At 35.4% G+C, this 20,059-nt stretch overlaps 1 protein-coding gene across 1 annotated transcript in view; it reads left to right on the forward strand.

Annotated features, from left to right (window-relative positions):
- LOC140150670 (protein C-mannosyl-transferase DPY19L1-like) overlaps nt 1-20,059 on the forward strand; it is a 65,040-nt gene that overhangs the window by 8,726 nt on the left and 36,255 nt on the right. The window contains exons 5-12 of the mRNA XM_072172744.1: nt 631-751; nt 1,930-2,081; nt 2,942-3,033; nt 4,007-4,106; nt 6,453-6,530; nt 8,447-8,533; nt 9,362-9,418; nt 12,157-12,237. Of these exons, the coding sequence (XP_072028845.1) occupies nt 631-751; nt 1,930-2,081; nt 2,942-3,033; nt 4,007-4,106; nt 6,453-6,530; nt 8,447-8,533; nt 9,362-9,418; nt 12,157-12,237 (768 nt within the window). The remainder of the gene's footprint in view (nt 1-630; nt 752-1,929; nt 2,082-2,941; nt 3,034-4,006; nt 4,107-6,452; nt 6,531-8,446; nt 8,534-9,361; nt 9,419-12,156; nt 12,238-20,059) is intronic.

A 20,059-nucleotide genomic window follows, 5' to 3' on the forward strand; every position in this document is an offset into this window, starting at 1 on the left:
AGCATGCACAGATTGCATAGAACAAAATTGCCATGCGTAGCTTTTGAAGAAAGAGTGGACTCGCCGTACTATCACGGCAATTTTTGACACAAAGATATAGGATGATGAGGCTGTGCATTTCACACTTGCGTTGTAGGGAGGGAGGGGTGGTCAGCCTCGACCTACTACCAAAAACACTTTCATTTATAGGACGTCATCAAATTTTTGGTTTGTTCCTTATTATATTGGGATCATTGGACATTTATGAGATACAATCTGATCCTATCAGACCAAAGTCAACGATAATGAAACTGATTTTAAAGCAAAAATAATGAACAAAAAAATCACTAAAACATAAGAAAATAATTATATAAAAGTTAGCTTTGCAACCAAGTATGTCATGGATTTTGATTTTTTTAGACTCAATTTTCAATATTTCTGACTTTATAACATGTGTTGTTAAATTAATACTTTACACACGGTACTAATGGCACTGCTTATTTCGCCACACACACAGTATGTCCTCTTTCAAGACCTGGTCCTAATGTAAGATTGATAATTTGTTATCAAGTAATTGCATGATTCAAGTTGGTTTGATGGATGTGTGACTGCAAGATAATAATAAATGTTTGATTGATTTTCATACAACAGGTTGGTCTAGCCATGGGTTATCGTATATTTCGTAGTGTAACTGAAAGCCTTAACATAAGAACCAAGCAATGCTACAGAGTTGAGAGAGGCAGAGGCCTTAGTGCAGTCTCCAACTGTGAAGGTAAAAATATGTTCAACAAAAGTATTGTGCAAATAATTTTATTTTAGAATTAGGATTTCAGTAAATTAAGTCAAAATGGTATTGAAGGTATTCTGTTCTTCCATTGCCTTTGTGTCTCCATGGCTGGAGATACAGCCTCTCGCTTAAATACAAGCTGTCTCCCTTCCAATAGCATCATTTGTGACATGATCTGATCCACTCTGTAGACTTTGAGATTCAGGCAAACAATTTGGGCACAAAAAAACTGTTTGGGGGATTTTCTCCAAAACTGAGCATTTTTGCCCAAATTTGGCCTCACAAATGGATTCATCAAGCCATTTCCATTCTAAATATAATGTATGTATACTTTTATACACTTTAACAATGTAGAAGTTATGAAACTCCAAAGTTTCCATAATTCCAGGGTTAAAACCACCCTTAAGAGTGTCGTTGTTGACATGTCTGGTCTATATTTTGCATTTTAGTCGACACAAGTTTAGGACTTGAATTAATAATTTGTGATGTAGATTCTTTTTGCGAGATGTCACAAATTATGCAGTTCTCAAAATAATATATGTTAATATTAATCTCCGATGTTGTAAGGCCCGCCAATTACGAGCTGGTCAAACTGCAGGTGTTTTGTGGGCAATCTTGGTAGATAATAATTGGGCTCTTCCAGTTAAAATTCATATACCTCCTATGGAAGACATGATCTTTATCTCCCACACAGGGGTGTAGATTTCAAATGGAATCACCTATTCAGGTAACCTCATTTGAAATTTAACACTTCTTGAATGGGAGATTAAGACCCTGTCTTCTACAGGTCATGTATAGATTTTAACTGGAATATCCCATTTGAAGATAGACTCTCCCTCATCTGAGCACTGAACATGTAACACCAAAAGATGTTATGCATCAGAGGCACGGTGGCTCTGGTATGGGCTCTGCCTTGCAATTGGAGGAATGCCAGTTTGAGCCAGGTGGTGCCATCGTGTTGTGCACTTGGGTATAAGGTGCTTTACCTCACTTGCATCTCTTTACCCAGAGGTGAAATGGGAAGCTGTTATGAATATTGTCTATTAAGCGCCGCCCAAAGGTATCAGCATGCCTTGGGCAGTATAAATGCCAACATTTTTTATTTATTTTTATTTTTACTTATGCATCAATTTTATTTGTATATATTTTTCTTCTTTTTGCAGGCATTGGAGACCCAGCCTACTTTTATATAGATTTAATATTTGTAGAAAATGGTGCCTTAATGAGTCTTGTATTTATACTAGCTACCAATCTGAGTGGTAGTCTTATGGGTGGTATCATAGCAGTACTAACATTCTTCTACAACCATGGAGAGGTATGTAAGAAGCACAGGAGCAACTTTCAACTTTATGGTTACTTGTTTCATCTCAATTCATGATACAAAGATATGATGTTAGAATAGTGTTTGACACCCATCACAATTGATTAATCATAAATATTAACTCTATCCTAATCATGCCTATAAACCTATTATTCCTTATCTATTGGGGGGGGGGCAACAGTTACTTTTAAGTCTTGCTGGATCGCTGAGGTAATGCGCATGTCACCCAACACCAGTAACAAAGTTCTTTTGCAACAAAATCATTATCGATTTATGAGCCTTATTTACTTATACCTGGTCACATATATGTATATACTATGTTAACTGGATCACGCTTTTGAGTCCTGAACTATGATCAAAATGATCGCCACACATGTACTTTCGTACCAAAAAATGCATGATCCAGTTATCAAGGAGTTATGTAACCTACCTTGCGGGTGAATATAGTCTTTGGAACTAAACTGGTCAAAATTTCATAAATTTGAGGTTGGGAGCAAAAATGACTCAGATTTTTTAATTGGTTGAGTGAATTTAGTTTTGAGAACAATACACACATATCTCTAGTATGGCAATAATAAGGGAGTAATCCAAAAGTTTGATGACATCCTATTTAATGAAAATCCTTTTGTTAGAGGAGGTCAAATCACCATTGTAAAAAACTAGTTAAAATATTGGTCAAAGTTGTTTTTTGGGGGGTTGGAATTTTCAACATTTTACACTTTTGTTTCAGGGAGGGAGAGGATCAACCTCCAAATGAAAACATGTTTGTTTATAGAACTTCATTGAACTATTGCTTAATTTGTTCCATAAGTTAGTAAAGTAAATATTTTGACTTACTGTTCTATCATTTGCAGTGTACAAGAGTCCAGTGGACGCCACCATTAAGAGAAAGCTTTGCCTATCCTATTCTTTTACTACAAATTCTCATAGTCACCCATACACTCAAGTAAGTGATCAATACAGACAAATGAAATTCAATATGTAAAACAGGTTTGTTATGATAAGGCCAAAATAATTCAGTTTTACAAATATGTCTGTTAAGTTGTTGGAAGAATTGATTTCGTGAAAATATTTTGTAATTTTGAAAGTTTCAAGCATCTCAAGATTCTTTTGACTGAGTAAATAAAAAAAAGTGGGGAAAATGCATTCCAGTGATATTGGATTAAAAATCTTCGCATGTGTTGAGACATACTTTTTTTTTTTGGCTAAGGGGGGGAGGGCTAAGTAAAATGTATATGTAGTAAACTAGGATTCAATGTTCACATAATATATGTTTGTCAAATTAATGCACAATATAATGTAGAAATTGGATGTCATGTTTGTTTGGCATCCATGGGGAGGGAATAACAATGTTTCTCTGGATTTGCACATAATATACATAAGTTTTGCCCATTTGAACTTATTTACATTGGGCTATTCCAGTTGAAATCCATAAACCCCCTATGGAAGATATGACCTTAATCTTAAGGGAGTGTGATTTTCAAATGGGGTTACCTGAATGGATGACTCCATTTGAAATCTACACTCCCTGTGTGGAAGATTAAGGTCATGTCTTCCATAGGGTGTGTAAGGATTTCACTGAAATATCCCATTCCCACTTAACTCTTTCCACACGGGTGTTGACTGCTGACGACAAAATTTAATGTTTTTTCTTTTAATTCAAAAAATGTCAGAATTGTACATTTTCATGAACATGTTTGGAATCAGAATGAAAAATGCATTAAAATAAGTACAAACAAGCCTAGTATTGGTTCAGTGGTTCTTGAAATAGCTCTTGATATTTTGAGAAAATATCTCCAAACTTGGAACTTTTTACATTGAAGCCGATGGCTAGCACACAGCATTAAGTAGCACTAAAAATATCCCATAGGATGAAATTTCATTGACCAAATCACCCACTTGTTATCTTGTTCTTGCAGAACTTCACATCCTGGTTGGAAGCACAGCATAGCAATAGCACTCACAACAGTTGGCTTTATGTTACCATGGCAATTTGCACAGTTTGCCCTTTTGACACAGGTACCAAAATAGATCGGTAATAGACCGTTATTAATTAATAATTATGTGCTTTATATGCATGAACACTTATGCATGAGCACTTTTAAGCATGTATGATATGTGGCCATCCACCAGGAATGAGCTGTAATATTGGTGGAGCTTCTTTTGAGCTATGGTCTGTTGAACATCTGAAAAACAATAGAAAACAAAGGATTTCCCAACTCTTTTACTGATTTTACTACCTTGCAAACAAGTAACAGACATGCAATATATTATGACAATGAGCGATGTACTTAACATGCAAGACCAGCCTATGTTTACTATCTTGAAAAAATTATTCTCTGTCTAACTATAGACCATTCCTATTATTGGCACTTTCCTGCTGTTGATGGGGTGAACATCGATTATAGGTTAATGAACGCGTATTCCTTGTTGGTAGAGAAATTAGACAAAATAATGCACACACGCTGATGTTGATGCATCTAATGCACAAGCCCCGAAGGGGGGAGTGTATTAGATGCATCAACATCAGCGCAAGTGCATTATTTGGTCTGATTTCTCGAGCAACAAGTAATACGCATTCATTAACCTATTTCATACACGAGAAGAACACATGATTTTTCTATTTTCACAACGAATTATCACTAAAAATGTCGGAAAATTGAAACAAATGTAAATGCATCAACCCGCCCGAAAAATGAATCAATCCTACGCGACGCGAACACGAGCGAAACACTGCGCCTAGTACGCGGAGTGGACAATATACACAATCAATGCATGATTTGGATTTTTCTAACGCTTGCTCTGATTGGTTCTTGCTATCAAAGAGTGTATGAATATCACATACATATATTATAAAATAACAAAAAGAAGGACAAGAATGGTAGCACATAATTATAAAGTAAGGAAAGCTAAGACAAATAAGCCGTGATATCAATGTTCACCCCATCAATGGCAGGAAAGTGTCAAATATAGGAATGGTCTATAGCATCAATTAAGTCATGATGAGCATTTTTCATTGACACAAATATAAAGCACTTTCATCAACCTGGTAATATTTTTTATGTACTCATTCTGATCCAGGTTTGTTGACGCTCTATGTGTATACATGCAATTTGATTTTCATATCATATTACCCATATTAAATTAAATCCACCTATTGTCATATGTGTACATCCATATCAAAACGATGCACTTGTCGGCTGCTACATGTGTCTCATTTCACATAATAACTAGGAATAAATACCAGACTCATATCAAGTGTAGGTCACTTCAAATCATCCCAAGTCAAATTGTATAAGAAATATTATATGTATTCCTAAACCATGTGACTTGGGATAATTTGAAGTGACCTCCACTTCGGAGATGAGTCTGGTATTTATTCCTAGTTATTATGTGAAATGAGACACATGTAGCAGCCGACAAGTGCATCCTTTTGATATGGATGTACACATATGTGACCCCTCGGCACAACTGAGCTCGGATGTCGCCAGTGCCACTATTGAGATATGCTCCATCGAACTTAACAATAAACAATAGGAAACAAAGGATTTATTGACTGTTTTATTGATTTGTCACTACTTAAATGTCAAGTACTATAGACATGATATACATCATTTTAAAGCTAATTTCAAGCAGAATATTTTGGTTGAATATCTCAAAAATGATGATTGGCGACTTCAAGGCTCAGTTGTGCCGAGGGGTCACAGAATTTATACATGTATATGGTACATTTGGCTCTTTCAATCATTGTCAGTTGAAATTCATACACCCCCTATGGAAGACATGACCTTAATCTCCCACACAGGGAGTGTGAATTTCAAATGGAGTCACCCATTTGGTAATCTAGTTTGAAATTCACACTCTCTGTGTGGGCATTGGCGGTGCTAAGAATTTTTTTCCGGGGTGGGGGCATTGAGGGGCAAAGTGAATTTCAGGGGGGGGCAAAATCAACAGATTTTGCGCAAAAATTACTGCAAAAAGGTGAAATTTTTGTAATTTTGAGTTTTACTGGAGTAACCCATTAATAAATCCCATTTGAAATTCACACTCCCTGTGTGGGAGTTAAGGATATGTCTTCCATAGGGGGTGTATGCATTTCAATCGGAATAGCCCATTTGTTTACCTTGTAAGCATGAAAAGTTTTTAATTATTTTAGAGTGATATTCGTCTTTTTCTGCTAAGATAATGAATTTTTTACAAGGTTCTTGCTAGTACTAACATGAGCATCATATGGATTGATAAAAGTGTGCTCGGATGTTAAATTGCAATACATCTTTATGTCAATACATAATAAGGATCTCACCAATTCCAGAGTTAATTCGTCTCAGGTATCAAGCCAATCAATTATTAAATTTTTTTTTTCAGACACTAGCCATTTTTGCTACTTATGTGCTGGGATACATCGGTTCCAACAAATTCAGATGTATTATTCAAGGACAAAGTGTAAGTGTAATGACGTTTTCTCTCTTGTAACTGTCACACAGTGACATCGCCCCGATATCTTCATAGTAGAAATCGCCATGGTAGGTTGAATCCACAGCCACCCATGCCCATTTTATTCGGACCTTATGAGATGCATATTATTAGCGAAGTGACCTGACTAAGGCTACTGACAAGACGGGGTAATTGATTTCTCGCTGTGTGAGCAAGCTTGTATACGACATTGCGGTCAATGGTTATACTGACTATACTGTCTCCACTTGAGTGAGTGCCGCTATAGCCTGCTGCGCGCTGTAGTCCATACATGACCAACGCAATATAAAATTGAGAGTTTGGTCAAATTTTGAGTTCAAAGCGCACGGCCAATTTTCAAAGCGCACGCTAACGACTATAATATCTGTTCAACACGTTTTTCAAGTGTATGAGACCACATCTGGTTTCTTGAGAAAAATTCATTTACGGGAGATATTCATCATTTTCAACCCAGTATCCGAAGATTTTCGTCTGATATCAAAATCGTGCATATAGCAATTCACGTGTATCGATCCCGTGTATTCATTTTAATGTCCCTGCTGCACCAAATAATTATTAGCCAGGCGATGTCGGTGTGTGTCATTCATGTAGTACATATTTTGATTTGGAAACAATCTGTATGTTTACTTTTGATTCCTTGTGCCACATAAATTTTATACTCATAAATCAGAATTACAAGCATCATATCTATCATTATCATACAATCAAGTAGTTTCTCTTATTTTGATTGGATAAACGCTGCAATTTTCTTACTAGATATATGTCGATCATGTCAGTTGAGCGCGTCTCAATTCTTCAGGGGTGTGAGAGTTCAGATTAAAATCTGAATTCAGATTTTTTGATCTCAATTTTTATCCCTTTTTCTGCTCTTCCTCTGTACAAAAGTATAGGAGCTTTCCAAATTTCAGACTTTTTCAGATTTTTTCAGATTTTTTTATCTGTGGTCACTCACACCCCTGATTCTTGTATCAGGTCAGTGAGGAACTACGCATGCGCCAAAAAGTTTCACAGTAACAAAACCTAGAATTGGTCTATAATTTCGCGTAATCACAGTGTAAATTCGACCGTTTTTCAAGTGAGATTTGGCCAAATTCCAACATAATTTTACTTTAATGCATCAAAGGTTCTAAGACTTTATCTAAATTTACATATTAATTTGTGAATCACTAATTGGGTATAGGAAGATTTGTTCTTGTAAATTTGTCACCCTTGTAGTCTTTTTACACAGCGATTTCCAATTCACCAACAGGAAGGTTTTGTGAATTCATCGTAAAGTTTATAAATTGTTACCACCAAGTCTAGTCCTTTCTGTGTTTATTTTGTACCTCAGGGGTATGATAAAATCATTATTTATTAGGTTCAGTTATATAGGGTGTGATACAAATTCTGTTTCTGTTTCTGTTTACGTAACTTCCCTTGGGAAACTCAGTATAACAGACAAAGCTGCATCTTCACGAAGCTGGTTAGACCAGTTACATTTTTGATGAGAAACGTTTTACGTCTTGGTTAATCAGTCATGCTGGCTGACCATGTAGACGTCAGAATAATTTTTACTCTTGGACCTATCAATTGATTGAAGTGAATGCAGCGACCGAGGTGGGGGTTCGAACTCACGTCGAACCCCCAGTCTCAGAGTCTCGGGAGTATTTCTATCACACCCAACCTCACCTAATAACAGGCATGAGAATTTTCAGGTTTATGCCTGAATTCAGATAGTTTTGTTGTCTAAATTGACACATTTTTATTTTTTTCAGCCTGTTTTATGGTCTTTTAAGGCCAAATTCACACGCTTTTTCAGCCAATTAAAAAAAGCCATTCTCATGCCTGTAATGTCTTGTGACAGGCTCATTATTTTGATGCTAAATTATTTATTTTCCCTGTTTCAGATTGGATTGGTGATTAGTTTTGTCATGTTGTTTGGCAATGAAATGCTGCTCACATCCTTCTTTGCATCATGTTTGATAACTGTCTGGGTATGTATACAATGATTAGTACCACAGAAAAAATATATAGATAATTGGCAATTTAATCATATATTAGGAATCACTACATAATTGCTATGGTTAATATTAATCCTAAAAGGTGGACGACAGTTCATGTCTGCATTCACAGGCCAGAGTGCCCATCTCTCTTTCAAAGCACTGATGGGGCCAGGTGACTCCTCTGTACAATATACTATTTGAGGGTTCACTACATCTCTCCCATACAGCCAGTCTATTTAGGGCTCATATTGAAATACCCTACCACGTTTTCACACAGAAAGAAGGCAGGATTCCCCTCGCTAAGCGCGCGCCTCAGGAAAGCTTGGTCATAAAACGGATGGATTATATGCGTCAGTGATACACCCTGCCCAGGATTTTAACACAAGAAGGCTAGCACAGGAAAGCTGCAGGATGGTGCACACCTTCCTGTGTAAGGGAATTTCAATATGAGCCCTTACCTATTTAGTATTATATCCAGCACTTGCCAGTACCCATTTATACACCTTGGTGGAGAGAGTTAACCCCAAGGTCCGGATTGCTGGGGTTCAAACCCAAACCTTAAACATGAGTTTAAGCCTGTACCACTGCACTACCTTAATCATAACATACAACATTTAACCTAAAACAAGACTTAAACCCAAATTGTAGAGCATAGTTTGCCAAGTGTATTTCGTATTAATGCTGAAACTGATGTCAACAGTTTTGAATGTAGCCCTTTTTGTTAAAATGCTGAGTTCATACAGCTTCATGTTAAATCATTGTATTTTAATTAAATTTATTTATATTTCTGTTCATTTTTATGTTTATCCCATTCTACAGATTATTGTGTTGCTGGAAAAACATATTGAAAAACTTCCACATAGACTGTTGATATGGGTAAGTGTTGACGTAGTAAAAGTAAACTCAACAAAAAAGCATTTATTTAACATATGGGACTGTCATTGAAAAAAATCCAATGACTAATTAAAGTTCAGTCTCCCACCTATAGTTAGTCCCCATTTACATTATTAGGTGTTTGAAGGTAAGCAATAGCTGTAATATGTGATATGATCAAGGGGAATGAGTCAGATGTTGCTAATATTGTTTTTGAGATATTGGCAAAAGCAGTGTTCAAATTCTTTTGTTTTATATTGTTTTCAGCCATTGATAAATTGCTCATAACTCGGTAACCAGATGTCCGATTTTGATGGGGTTTGCATCAAAATGTAGCATTTGTGAACTGCCAGATAATGATGTAAAAATCTTCTAATTGAAAATTGCCGACATGTGACTCATTCCCCTTGATCATGTCACATATGGTCATTTTCACGGTAAAGGGTGTAACTTTTGATTTTTAGGGTCAAAATTTCAAACCACTTAAATATGTTTCTGTTTACTGTAATCATGCATAGAAGCAACTTAAATTCCAGTAAAATAGTGTTTCAAGGCTTAAACCTTTTGATTTCTGATAAAAATTTGACATTTCCATAACATTTTGGTTAAAATCTAAGAAAAAATGTATTTTACATAAGCTCAGAAAATTATGACATGAAAGCTGGAATACATGTGAAATCCCATTCCAAAGTAAGTCAACAGATATAAGTTAAATTTTATACCATGTTTTGCTATGTTTGTAATTGCAATTTTGAAAATTTTTAACATCAAGGGTCATTTGCAATGGAAATTTCCCAACCTTAAACATATTTTTTAAGTTTTAATTGGGTTCCTAAAATAATTTAAATGTCTAACTTCATGTACAAATACTACTTGATGAAAGGAACCTCCCAGTCAAGTTTCACAGAAATTGGAGTTATTTTTTAGAATTGGCAATTCAAGCGATTTGTGTTTCGGAGGCTTCAGTTAACAACACAGGTGATCATAAAAGTAAAATATTTGGCTAACTACTACAAGTTGACATGAAAAAATAGGTAAAAAATATCACAATTACCAATTTTCATGCTTTGCTTCTAAATATTGAATTTCAGTTGTGACAAAAATTAAATTATCACAGCAAGTCATTTTTTTGGTTTCGGAGGCTTCATGTTTACAATGGTTAAACATGGCAGAAGTAGTTTTTTTGAAAACAACACTGTTGGGATCATCTAAGCTGTTATTTTCTTGTGTGTATTGAATCAATGATTCTATGCGGCAGATATTGCAGATTTATAACGTGATAATTTTTTCACCCATTTGTTAAGTATGGTGTTATTTGCATGTGAAGCCTCCGAAACGGGCTTTCTTGGATATCAGTATATTTTTCAAGCATTAACCATAATATCAATTTTTTTAAATTTATGACATTCTGCACATATCATGCAACAATTACAATGCAGATATCAATATGGAACATACCAATTTAGATATGCATAGATGATAATTAAGTTTACTGTTGTTTCGGAGGCTTCATTTGTTTCGGAGGCTTCAATTGTTAACGGAAAGTTTGTATTGGGTCCCATTTTCAAACGGTGATATATATCTCCATGATTTAAAACAAGTGACTTGAGGATCTACTTTGCTACATTTTGATAAATAGATTGGATGAGCTCTTTTATTTATATTTGCCCAAGCTTGCTGAACAGTTTGTTTCGGAGGCTTCAAAAAGTTAACGGAAAATCGGCTCTTTGAAGTCAAGATTTTATAAAAATTTTAAAAGCTTGCAAATCAACTAATTTTTGTTACCCATTTCAAGTTAAGATATCAACTGTTATGAATCAAGAAGAAGTGAAGAAATAACCAAGAATTATGAACCAAAGCTATACCCCCAAAGTTTGTTAACAAATGTTAACGGAAAATGAAGCCTCCGAAACGACAAATATCGAAGTCCGGTTCTCAAAAATACAGGGCTGTTCACAATTAAATCTAATGTGGCAGTGTTTACTGAACATATGACCGTACTTTCAGGATAAGAAAAATTATCCATGAACTAACTGAAGAAAACACAGGGTTTTACAAAAATGTTACTGTTTTTTACAGTTTTTCAAAATGGCAATATTAGGTACATTTAAGCCTGCTAAAACTGAACGCAGTAACTCCCGAAGATGATTATGCTACCCAAGGTAGCTGCTAACTAGATGACTTATGTGGCCAAAAATCATGGAATTCTGTGGCTTTATTAGAAAACTACGGATCAAAATGTTAAAAATCCAAAGTTACACCCTTTACCGTGAAAATGACCATATATGATATAATAAATGATTACTTTTGAATGAAATTGGGAAATATACTTATTATTATGAATCAAATGTCATTTTGGGATTTAATCATGTTTCACCATGCATTGTTCATCACCATTAAACAACCATGCGTACCAGACACAATTTGTTAAACGGCAATTAAAAATTAGCCAATTGCTAAAACTTCATAATTAGCCAGCTTTATTCCATAAGGTGTGTATGATCCCTGTCTTGATACTAAGCTAAATCTGAGTATGATTACAAGAAGGACTTGAAGGTATAAATACCATTTAGATATCATGACCAAATAAGGAACATGAGGGTGGTGGACTGTATGAGTAAGTGTTGGGAAAAGCACACTTCAATTTAACAACTGTAGCTTGAAATATGAAAATAAGGCCCATGCTATATAAATCAATGATGACTTGTAGATTGATCATTATTATGTTTTTGTACTTTTAGATTGTACAGGGTCTGATATTAATCCTGGGTGTTGTAGGCATCAAAATTATACTCTCCAAACTACTCAGTACTGCGGATGATGTGAGTATATAATCCTGTGTGCATCTTTCTGTACTTGATTATGGATGTCCAATCCTAGGACTATACTCCATTTGGCTTCCTTGAGGGAGTGGCGTCAGTACTCTGTTGGAATTACTTTGGGTGTGTACAGATCTATACCGCCTTTGATCGTGGGTGTAAACATGCCAGTTCTTTGAGTCAACACACATAATTTAATATTTGAGGCACTGACATAACGCTATTGAGGAAGCCTAATGGACTGTAGTTCCAACTACTGATAGGATAACCCTCCAATCATCATGGTTTTCGCTCCTTCTTCATTAGGCATGCAGTTTACAGTCCTTAATGTCCTTTTGTAATACGTCACTCCATCTGGTGTTTGATCTTCCCTTGGAATTTGGCAGAAAAGCTGAATCTTTATTGATGTGCTGGTGTTGTCCATGTTGTAGAAAGATGTGTATATCTTTCCATATTATACAACTACCGTATAGATTCGCCTAATGGTGCTATGGGCTCCCTTGACAAAACTGGAATTTTAGGCCCAACCAAAAACACTAGGAGAAGTGAAATGGCGCCGTTTTCCCAATATTGGCGTCAAAAGGCGCCAATTGGAGTCAATAGGCGCCATATGGCGCCACTTGGCGTCACTGGCGCTAAATGTTGGCGTCATTGGATCCATTTTAGCGCCAGTGGCGCTGTTTTGTCATCAAGTGGCGTCATCGGCGCCATTTTGGCGTCATTGGCGCCATTTTGGCATCATTGGCGCCATTTTGGCGTCATTGGCGCCATTTTGGCGTCAGGGTATTTTCTCACATCACATATGGCGTCAGTGGCGCCAAAATGGTGGTTCTGGTGCCAAATCGGCATACTTCGCCAATTCTAACATTGCAATAATAAACTTTAATATGATTTTGATATACTAAGAAGCCAAGTGAGCATGTTACTTCTATTCCTCCTGATGAAAAGGTAACAAAATTACTCCCTTTACTATACTGTGCCAAAATAGCTCCCCAATTTCTACTGGATATTCCCGAGACGTGCCAGAAGTAAAACTGGTAAAAATCTAATGCTTGGTCAATGTTTCTGAAAATCTTCAGAAAATCACTTTTGTGCAATCATGAAAACAGATACAGCATATAAACAAATGTGAACAATATACGATAGTGCCAGCTAAAATATTATGCACAATTATACTCTTGTATTTTACATTTTAAGGCATTCAATTAAGAGGGCTTGTAATAGTACAGAATGTAATTGTAGATAAGTAATTTAGTGTTGAACAAAGGTTTAGCAGAGTACAGTTACATAATTGGGTCACAAAGACAACTGCCTTTATGATCTCTGATTCCTGGCTATGATTGCATAGGTGAATTACATTGGAAATAGGCTGCATATATTGTTCTGAATTTCAAATATTGATGAGCAAATCAAGTTGATGCAATTCAGCTAAAAAGATGTTTGCTTCTGCAGGTTGGTCGTCGGATAAAAATTGCTTTAAAATGTCATGATGTTTGGGGATGGTAATTTACCATCCCTAAAATTGTTTTTTTTTAAACGGTTGCTAGATGTTTTTATCTATAGTTTTTAAAATTTATAGAAAAATGATTTTGGCCTAATAATTTTTTGTTACGTTGAACGAAAAAGAAGTGGGCCAAAAAACCTGTTTTCTTAGGATTTGGGGCCAAAATAGTCATTTTGACCTCACATATGAATTTATCAAGTCTTTGCCATTCTAAATATGTATACTTTAATATACCTTAGACCAACAATTTAGCAGTTATGAGGCCCGAAAGTTTCCATAATTCCCGGGTTAAGACCAACCTTAAGACCCATATTTGGATCATGCCCTAGTCTTTGTGCCTCAAACTCTGAGAATTGTCACGGTAGCTTTTTAGCTCAAATTTGGAGAGTTTTTGAATTGTTAGCTCCCCAGCCTATAGTTTGACCTAATTTTAGTTAACAATATCCCCCCATGTTGAAATTTAAGTTCATAAAGTCCCTATTTTGCCTGAAAATCGGTTCTTGTACCTTGCACACCCCTACCAAAATCTTAGAGTGGCCCCCCCCCTGCCTGAAAGCTCCTGGATAAATAGGGTGGAGCAAAAATAGAAAGGGCCCATTGCGATACCCTGGTAGAATTCTAAGCTATTAGCAATAAAGGCGCCGCCAGCGGTTTGCGATGTAATCGTGATGTATCATGGGAAAAGGTCGACATCCAAGTCCGCATAATCTGAATATTACCATGCTATTACATAGGAACACGTGACAATATTTTTTAGTTTGTCAAAATAAAGGTGTTACACGCTTTAATCGATACTCAATAATACTTAATAATGTGATTTGAAATGTGCACAATTAATTTTTCTCTATCGATTTGCGTGTATTTAAATACCGTTATATTGACAAACTAAAAAATATTGTCACGTGTTCCTATGTAATAGCATGGTAATATTCGTATTGCGCGGACTTCGATGTCGACCTTTTCCCATGATACATCACGATTTTCCCATGATACATCACGATTACATCGCAAACCGCTGGCGGCGCCCTTATTGCGAATAGCGAGAATTGGGTCAATGTGGAACCAGGACTAGCCCTGCTTGACATCATTCAATGAGACTTGGGTTTTTTTTTGTGGTAATGAAATGGATGTGTAAAAAAATTAGTTACGTGTGAAAATATCAAAAATGTTGCTTGAAGTATTGTTTTCTTTTAGCATTGTAAAGTGCACAAGTTGAGATTGAGATTTTGACCATTGTATGGTCAATTTTGGCAGAAAAGCAGCTTGCTTGCGAGCTCATGTGTTACATGGAATGTTTGACTTCCAAGTAGGGACTGTGCCACGGTATTGGGCTATTCCAGATATTTAATATCCACAGTCCACACTCCCCTCAAAGATGACATGGTTTAAAAAAAAAATTAATGTGGGATTTCCCATGGGTGAATTCACAAAACCATGTGGGATTTCCCAAGGTTCTCATAATATAGTAGTGAAAACATTTGTTTAAAAAAATGTTTCACTTTCAAGATGGGAAGTATATTCATTTGTTTTATTTTTATTCTAATATAGTTTTGTACAAGAAACAAAAAAACAAACAAAATCAAAAAGATGTATTGTGCAATTGATGGAGCACTAAATGAAAAGGCATCAAGGCCCACAAATACAGACCTTTACTCATCAGGGAAGTAATACATACCTGCGATTATAGGCCTGCGATTATTGTAGGCCTTTTAATTAATAAATATTATCATGCAAGACAAACACATTTGCAAATAAGAAACTCATAGTTTATGTTCAACTTCAAATTGACATAACATTTCCTTCACCAGAAACTTACTATTCAGTCATACTATAATTTAAAACTGTCCATATTAAATATTGTATTTTACGGCTATGTACGCTATTGTATTCATACATATAGGTCTATGTAAGGCCTAAAAATGTTTGATTGCCGTAATCTGACCGACCCTAGAATTAGGCCCGACCCTTGAGGGCTGTGCAATACTATCAGGCCCCTGGGGGTAAAATTTCGAACGGCTCGCCAAAAATCGCTTGCCCCCCTCGGCCCGCCAAAAATTCTATGCCCCCCCCCCTTGAACATGCCAAATTTTTGGGATTCCAAATTCCAAACTTTAAATGGTCTAGATGTATGTTGCGAGCGCAGCGAGCAGGAAAATTTGCATATTTAAGCATTCCCTTACCGTTTTCCTAAGCCTTTTTAAAGCGTTTTATTAAAAAGGCGCCCAGTGAATGCGTGCCAAAAATCGTTGCCCCCCCCCCCCCTCTCGGCTTGCCAAAAATTGCTTGCCCCCCCTTCGGCTCGCCAAATATTTCTTGCCCCCAATTTTACCCTCCCCAGGGCTCATAATTATTGCACAGCCCCTGAGTTTTTTTTGCAAAATTGAATTTAAAAAAAAGAAGAAAAAAAGTTCAAAGGCCTTAAAACGCAATTTACAGCTTTATTAAGTAAAAAAAAAGTCCCGACCTACCTACCCAATTTTTTTTATATGTTACAAACAATATTTTTTGGCCTAAGTAGTGTCAAAGTATAAATTGAGATACTAATATATGAAGAACACAACCTTTACACAGATCTTAAAAATGGCTGTTTTCTTCAGAAAGCGAATGTCATTGAATTTGCCACTTAATTGTTGCTATTTTAGATTACTCTAGTCTTTTATTCATGTAAATTATTTAAATACATTGCACACAGAGAAGGCATATATTTTAAACACCTGATTCACTGCTATATTTATGGGGTAAAACACTAGAATGTGTTTAATATTAATAATTTACTCTAAATATACCAGTGCACCTTTAATAGCAGTGCTGGAATTCAAATGCCATTACAAAGCATGTTGACCTCTTGCCCCTAGCTCGCCCTATTTGACAATCATGATAAATAGTGGTAAATTTGAACTATCTTTAGCTCTACTTTATGTACTAGTCATAACTTGCTACTACTGTGACACAGCATACATATTTTATAGGAAATTTAAAATAAATTTGAACAAGAGTATGGTGGCCTATAAACTTATTTGCAGAGATATTCAAATTAGGTTTTGAATGCCTTTCAGACTCAAATTCATACAGCTGCAAACTGCATGTTTATTTTGGGCAGTTTTTAAATAAATATTTATCATCATCTCTTCAAAAGAAAGAAAGAAATGTACATGAAAGTACTGAAATTTATTAAAATATGGAAGACAAAGATATATGCAATCAGATTTTGGAAGAATCATGTGTGTTGTTCATAGGCCTAGGAAGGGGGGCACCAATTTTTTTTCAACTTTTATCCCCCCCATATTGAAAATCTTCCTAAGCCAATGTAGTGTACATGTATGTTAGAAATAACTTTTCAGACCTTCTAAAGGCCTGAATAGCCCTTGAAAATTTGGTTCATTTTCACAACAAACAAAATAAAATAACCATAATATTACCTAATATTCTGGGTTTGGGCCTGTTAAAGTTGGTGAAGGCCAGGCCCGTACACACACATATCGATCTTTATAGAAATTTTGTCTTATTTTTAACACTGTGGTTGTCCCAAAATTGTCTTATTCTTAACACTGTGGTTGTTCCAGAAAGTGAAAATATGACCATATAACTTTATCCATATTTAATGAGTAATGTTTTTGTGGATTTGAAAATATATTATCCTGTTTTGTCAAATAAATCATAGCCCAATCCTACACCAATGAGGATTGCACATAAGTTTCTTTGTAAAATATTTCCGTATGCTGTTCCTTCCTATAGGCCTACTACTCAAAAATGTAGTTCCATCGAAACCACAATGATAATATCATAATTCTTTCCACAGTGTTTCCTTTCTAAGAAAATAAGCATTATACCCTTTGGAATTTCTAGCTACATTGATTTAACAAAAAATGTTTTCTGTAACCCATTCATAAACATTTTGTTTTAAAATATACTTTTGATATACATTGTTTGCAGCAAGCAAAATGAATTAACGATTGATGTGTAGATTTATAATATTAGTTTCAACATTGCAATATCAATCAAAATTATAACCCTCTTGCTACACAAACTCATAATGTTTTTAGTTTGAAATACTTATTTTGTAAACAAAATCTAGTTTTGGTTTTCAGGCCACCAGCAAAAAACAAATTAACTTGTTTGAATAAGTAGGCTATACTTTGAATAAAAACATAATATAACATAAGTCATGACCCTTCCCATACCCCTAGATCCTCACACACACACACAAACAAAGACAAACACCACTACCAACCAGCCCTCAAATTAACCCACGGCACCCATGGCATTTTGCCGTGGGTGCCCATCCCCACTGCCGTAATGCCCTCAAAATATGTACTTTACCCAAGGCAGTCATCACTTGTCGTGCCCTGTAATGAAGTTGCTGTGGGTGCCCCAGCCCTCCCCCTTCATTATAAAATCATCTATCTATGTTTGTGTGTGTTTTCTTCACTTTTGAGATATTGCCTTGGTGCCCTTCTCAAATTTTCAACAGTTGCCATGGTGCCCTCTTGAAATATTACGAACTGCCGTGCTGCCTTGCCTTTTCAGTGAAAATCTAAGGCAATTTTCAACTTGCCCTAAAAAAGTTGCTCTGCCCCTTCAGAACCTTAATTCGAGGGCTGCTACCAACAAACACAAACAAACAAAACATACAAAATATTATAAATAAATGTATAGATAGATAAACTAAATAAATATTAAGAATAATCAAGAATGATAGAATAAAACAAATATAATATATTCAAAATAGGCAAAGAATGTACTGTACATGTATTTCTAAACTAGGCCTATAGAGTTCTGAAATCCTTAGTTCATCTTGGCATTACAAGTACAACAATGTTTCAACACAAATTCCTCGCAAATATTGCTATTTTGCCCGTCAACATTTGGAAACTAATTGTCCCATTGCATGTACCGTAATTATTGGAATGATCGATCTAAAAATTCAACAAACAAATTCATGGTACCCAATAATCTACAGCTTTTTAAAATTGATCACTGGAAAAAAAATCAAATTTGATGGTGTTTTTCACCAGGTTCTTCAAGTTGAAACAATATCCTGATAAAAAAACGTAGCCAAATTTGATGGTTTCACACAATCAATTTTAAAAATTAGGTTATCGGGTACACATACCATGAATTTTCTTGAAGTATTTTAATTCCTGATTTTTCACATTTAGGCTTAAATATATTGTCACATTGTTAAATATTTAATCAAAGTTAACTTATAATAATACATTAGTTGTACTTCCAGGGGGCCATTTAAGTTTCAGTGTACACTGTGAAGAATTGGAGAACGAACACAAATTGTGTGAATCCCGTTTAGAGGGTCAAAAACACCTGTTTTCAAGAAACAGGGGTCTTTTTTAAAACTTCTAGTTAGTGCATTTGGAGTCATTTTAATGATCCCACTATTTCATAAAGCGTGTTTCCCTCGCATGTTTTGCATCAGGACCATCACCCAAATATAAATATTAGGAAATTATAAACAAAAACATGTAGGCCTACTTACTATATTAAGGGTTATCAAAAACCTGTAAGGGTGGTTCATTTCAGATAAAATCCTGCTTAGGGGTATATCTTTTAGGTTTACAGTCCTGTTTATAGGGAATAAAATTGGTTACAAAACCCTGCTAAATTCCTGTTTAGGCATGTATTTTGCTCAAAAGGGCAAATCCTGTTTAGGCTATGTTTTAAAAGTCTCTGGCCACGCATGTGTACACTGTGAAACTTGAGTGCTTCATGTTTAGAATTCAATTTGATATGTCCGATGTGCTCTCATGTCCCACAAAAAAAACTGGCGAAACATCATACCAGAGCTCTGCAATAAAAGTCCAATTTTAAAATTTGGCCAATATTTTTTTTAAAGGGCTAAAAAGTGTCCCTAAATGAAAACAGATGTGAGTTGAGATATTTGGGTTGAAAAATGATTTTGCACAAATATTTACTTAAAAACTGTCAATATATATTAAAATGGCTATAAATTTGAAATCAAACCGACAACAGACTTCATATATTGGCTGCAGAGATTTCAAGTGACATGCATTTAATATAAATATATAAAATATTGCATGTTTATATCTTGATGTGAAATTTGGGGTAAAATGCATTATGTTTGTGATTTTGGGCAAAATTAACTAGTGTAAAATAAAAAATACTTCCAGTTAAAAATATTACTGAAATAAATTGTGGTGGCAAATGAAAAAATAGCAAAAGAGACCCTGTCACTAGGAAAGGGAAAAGTTAATTTCAGTTCATTTTCTGAAACTTTGTTGAGTTTACTTGACAAATCTGAAGTTTTATTAATAGACCTGTGTGACTAGAAAGGTCATAGCCACATTT

This window comes from Amphiura filiformis, chromosome 4 (assembly GCF_039555335.1).
Source record: "Amphiura filiformis chromosome 4, Afil_fr2py, whole genome shotgun sequence".
NCBI lineage: Eukaryota > Metazoa > Echinodermata > Ophiuroidea > Amphilepidida > Amphiuridae > Amphiura > Amphiura filiformis.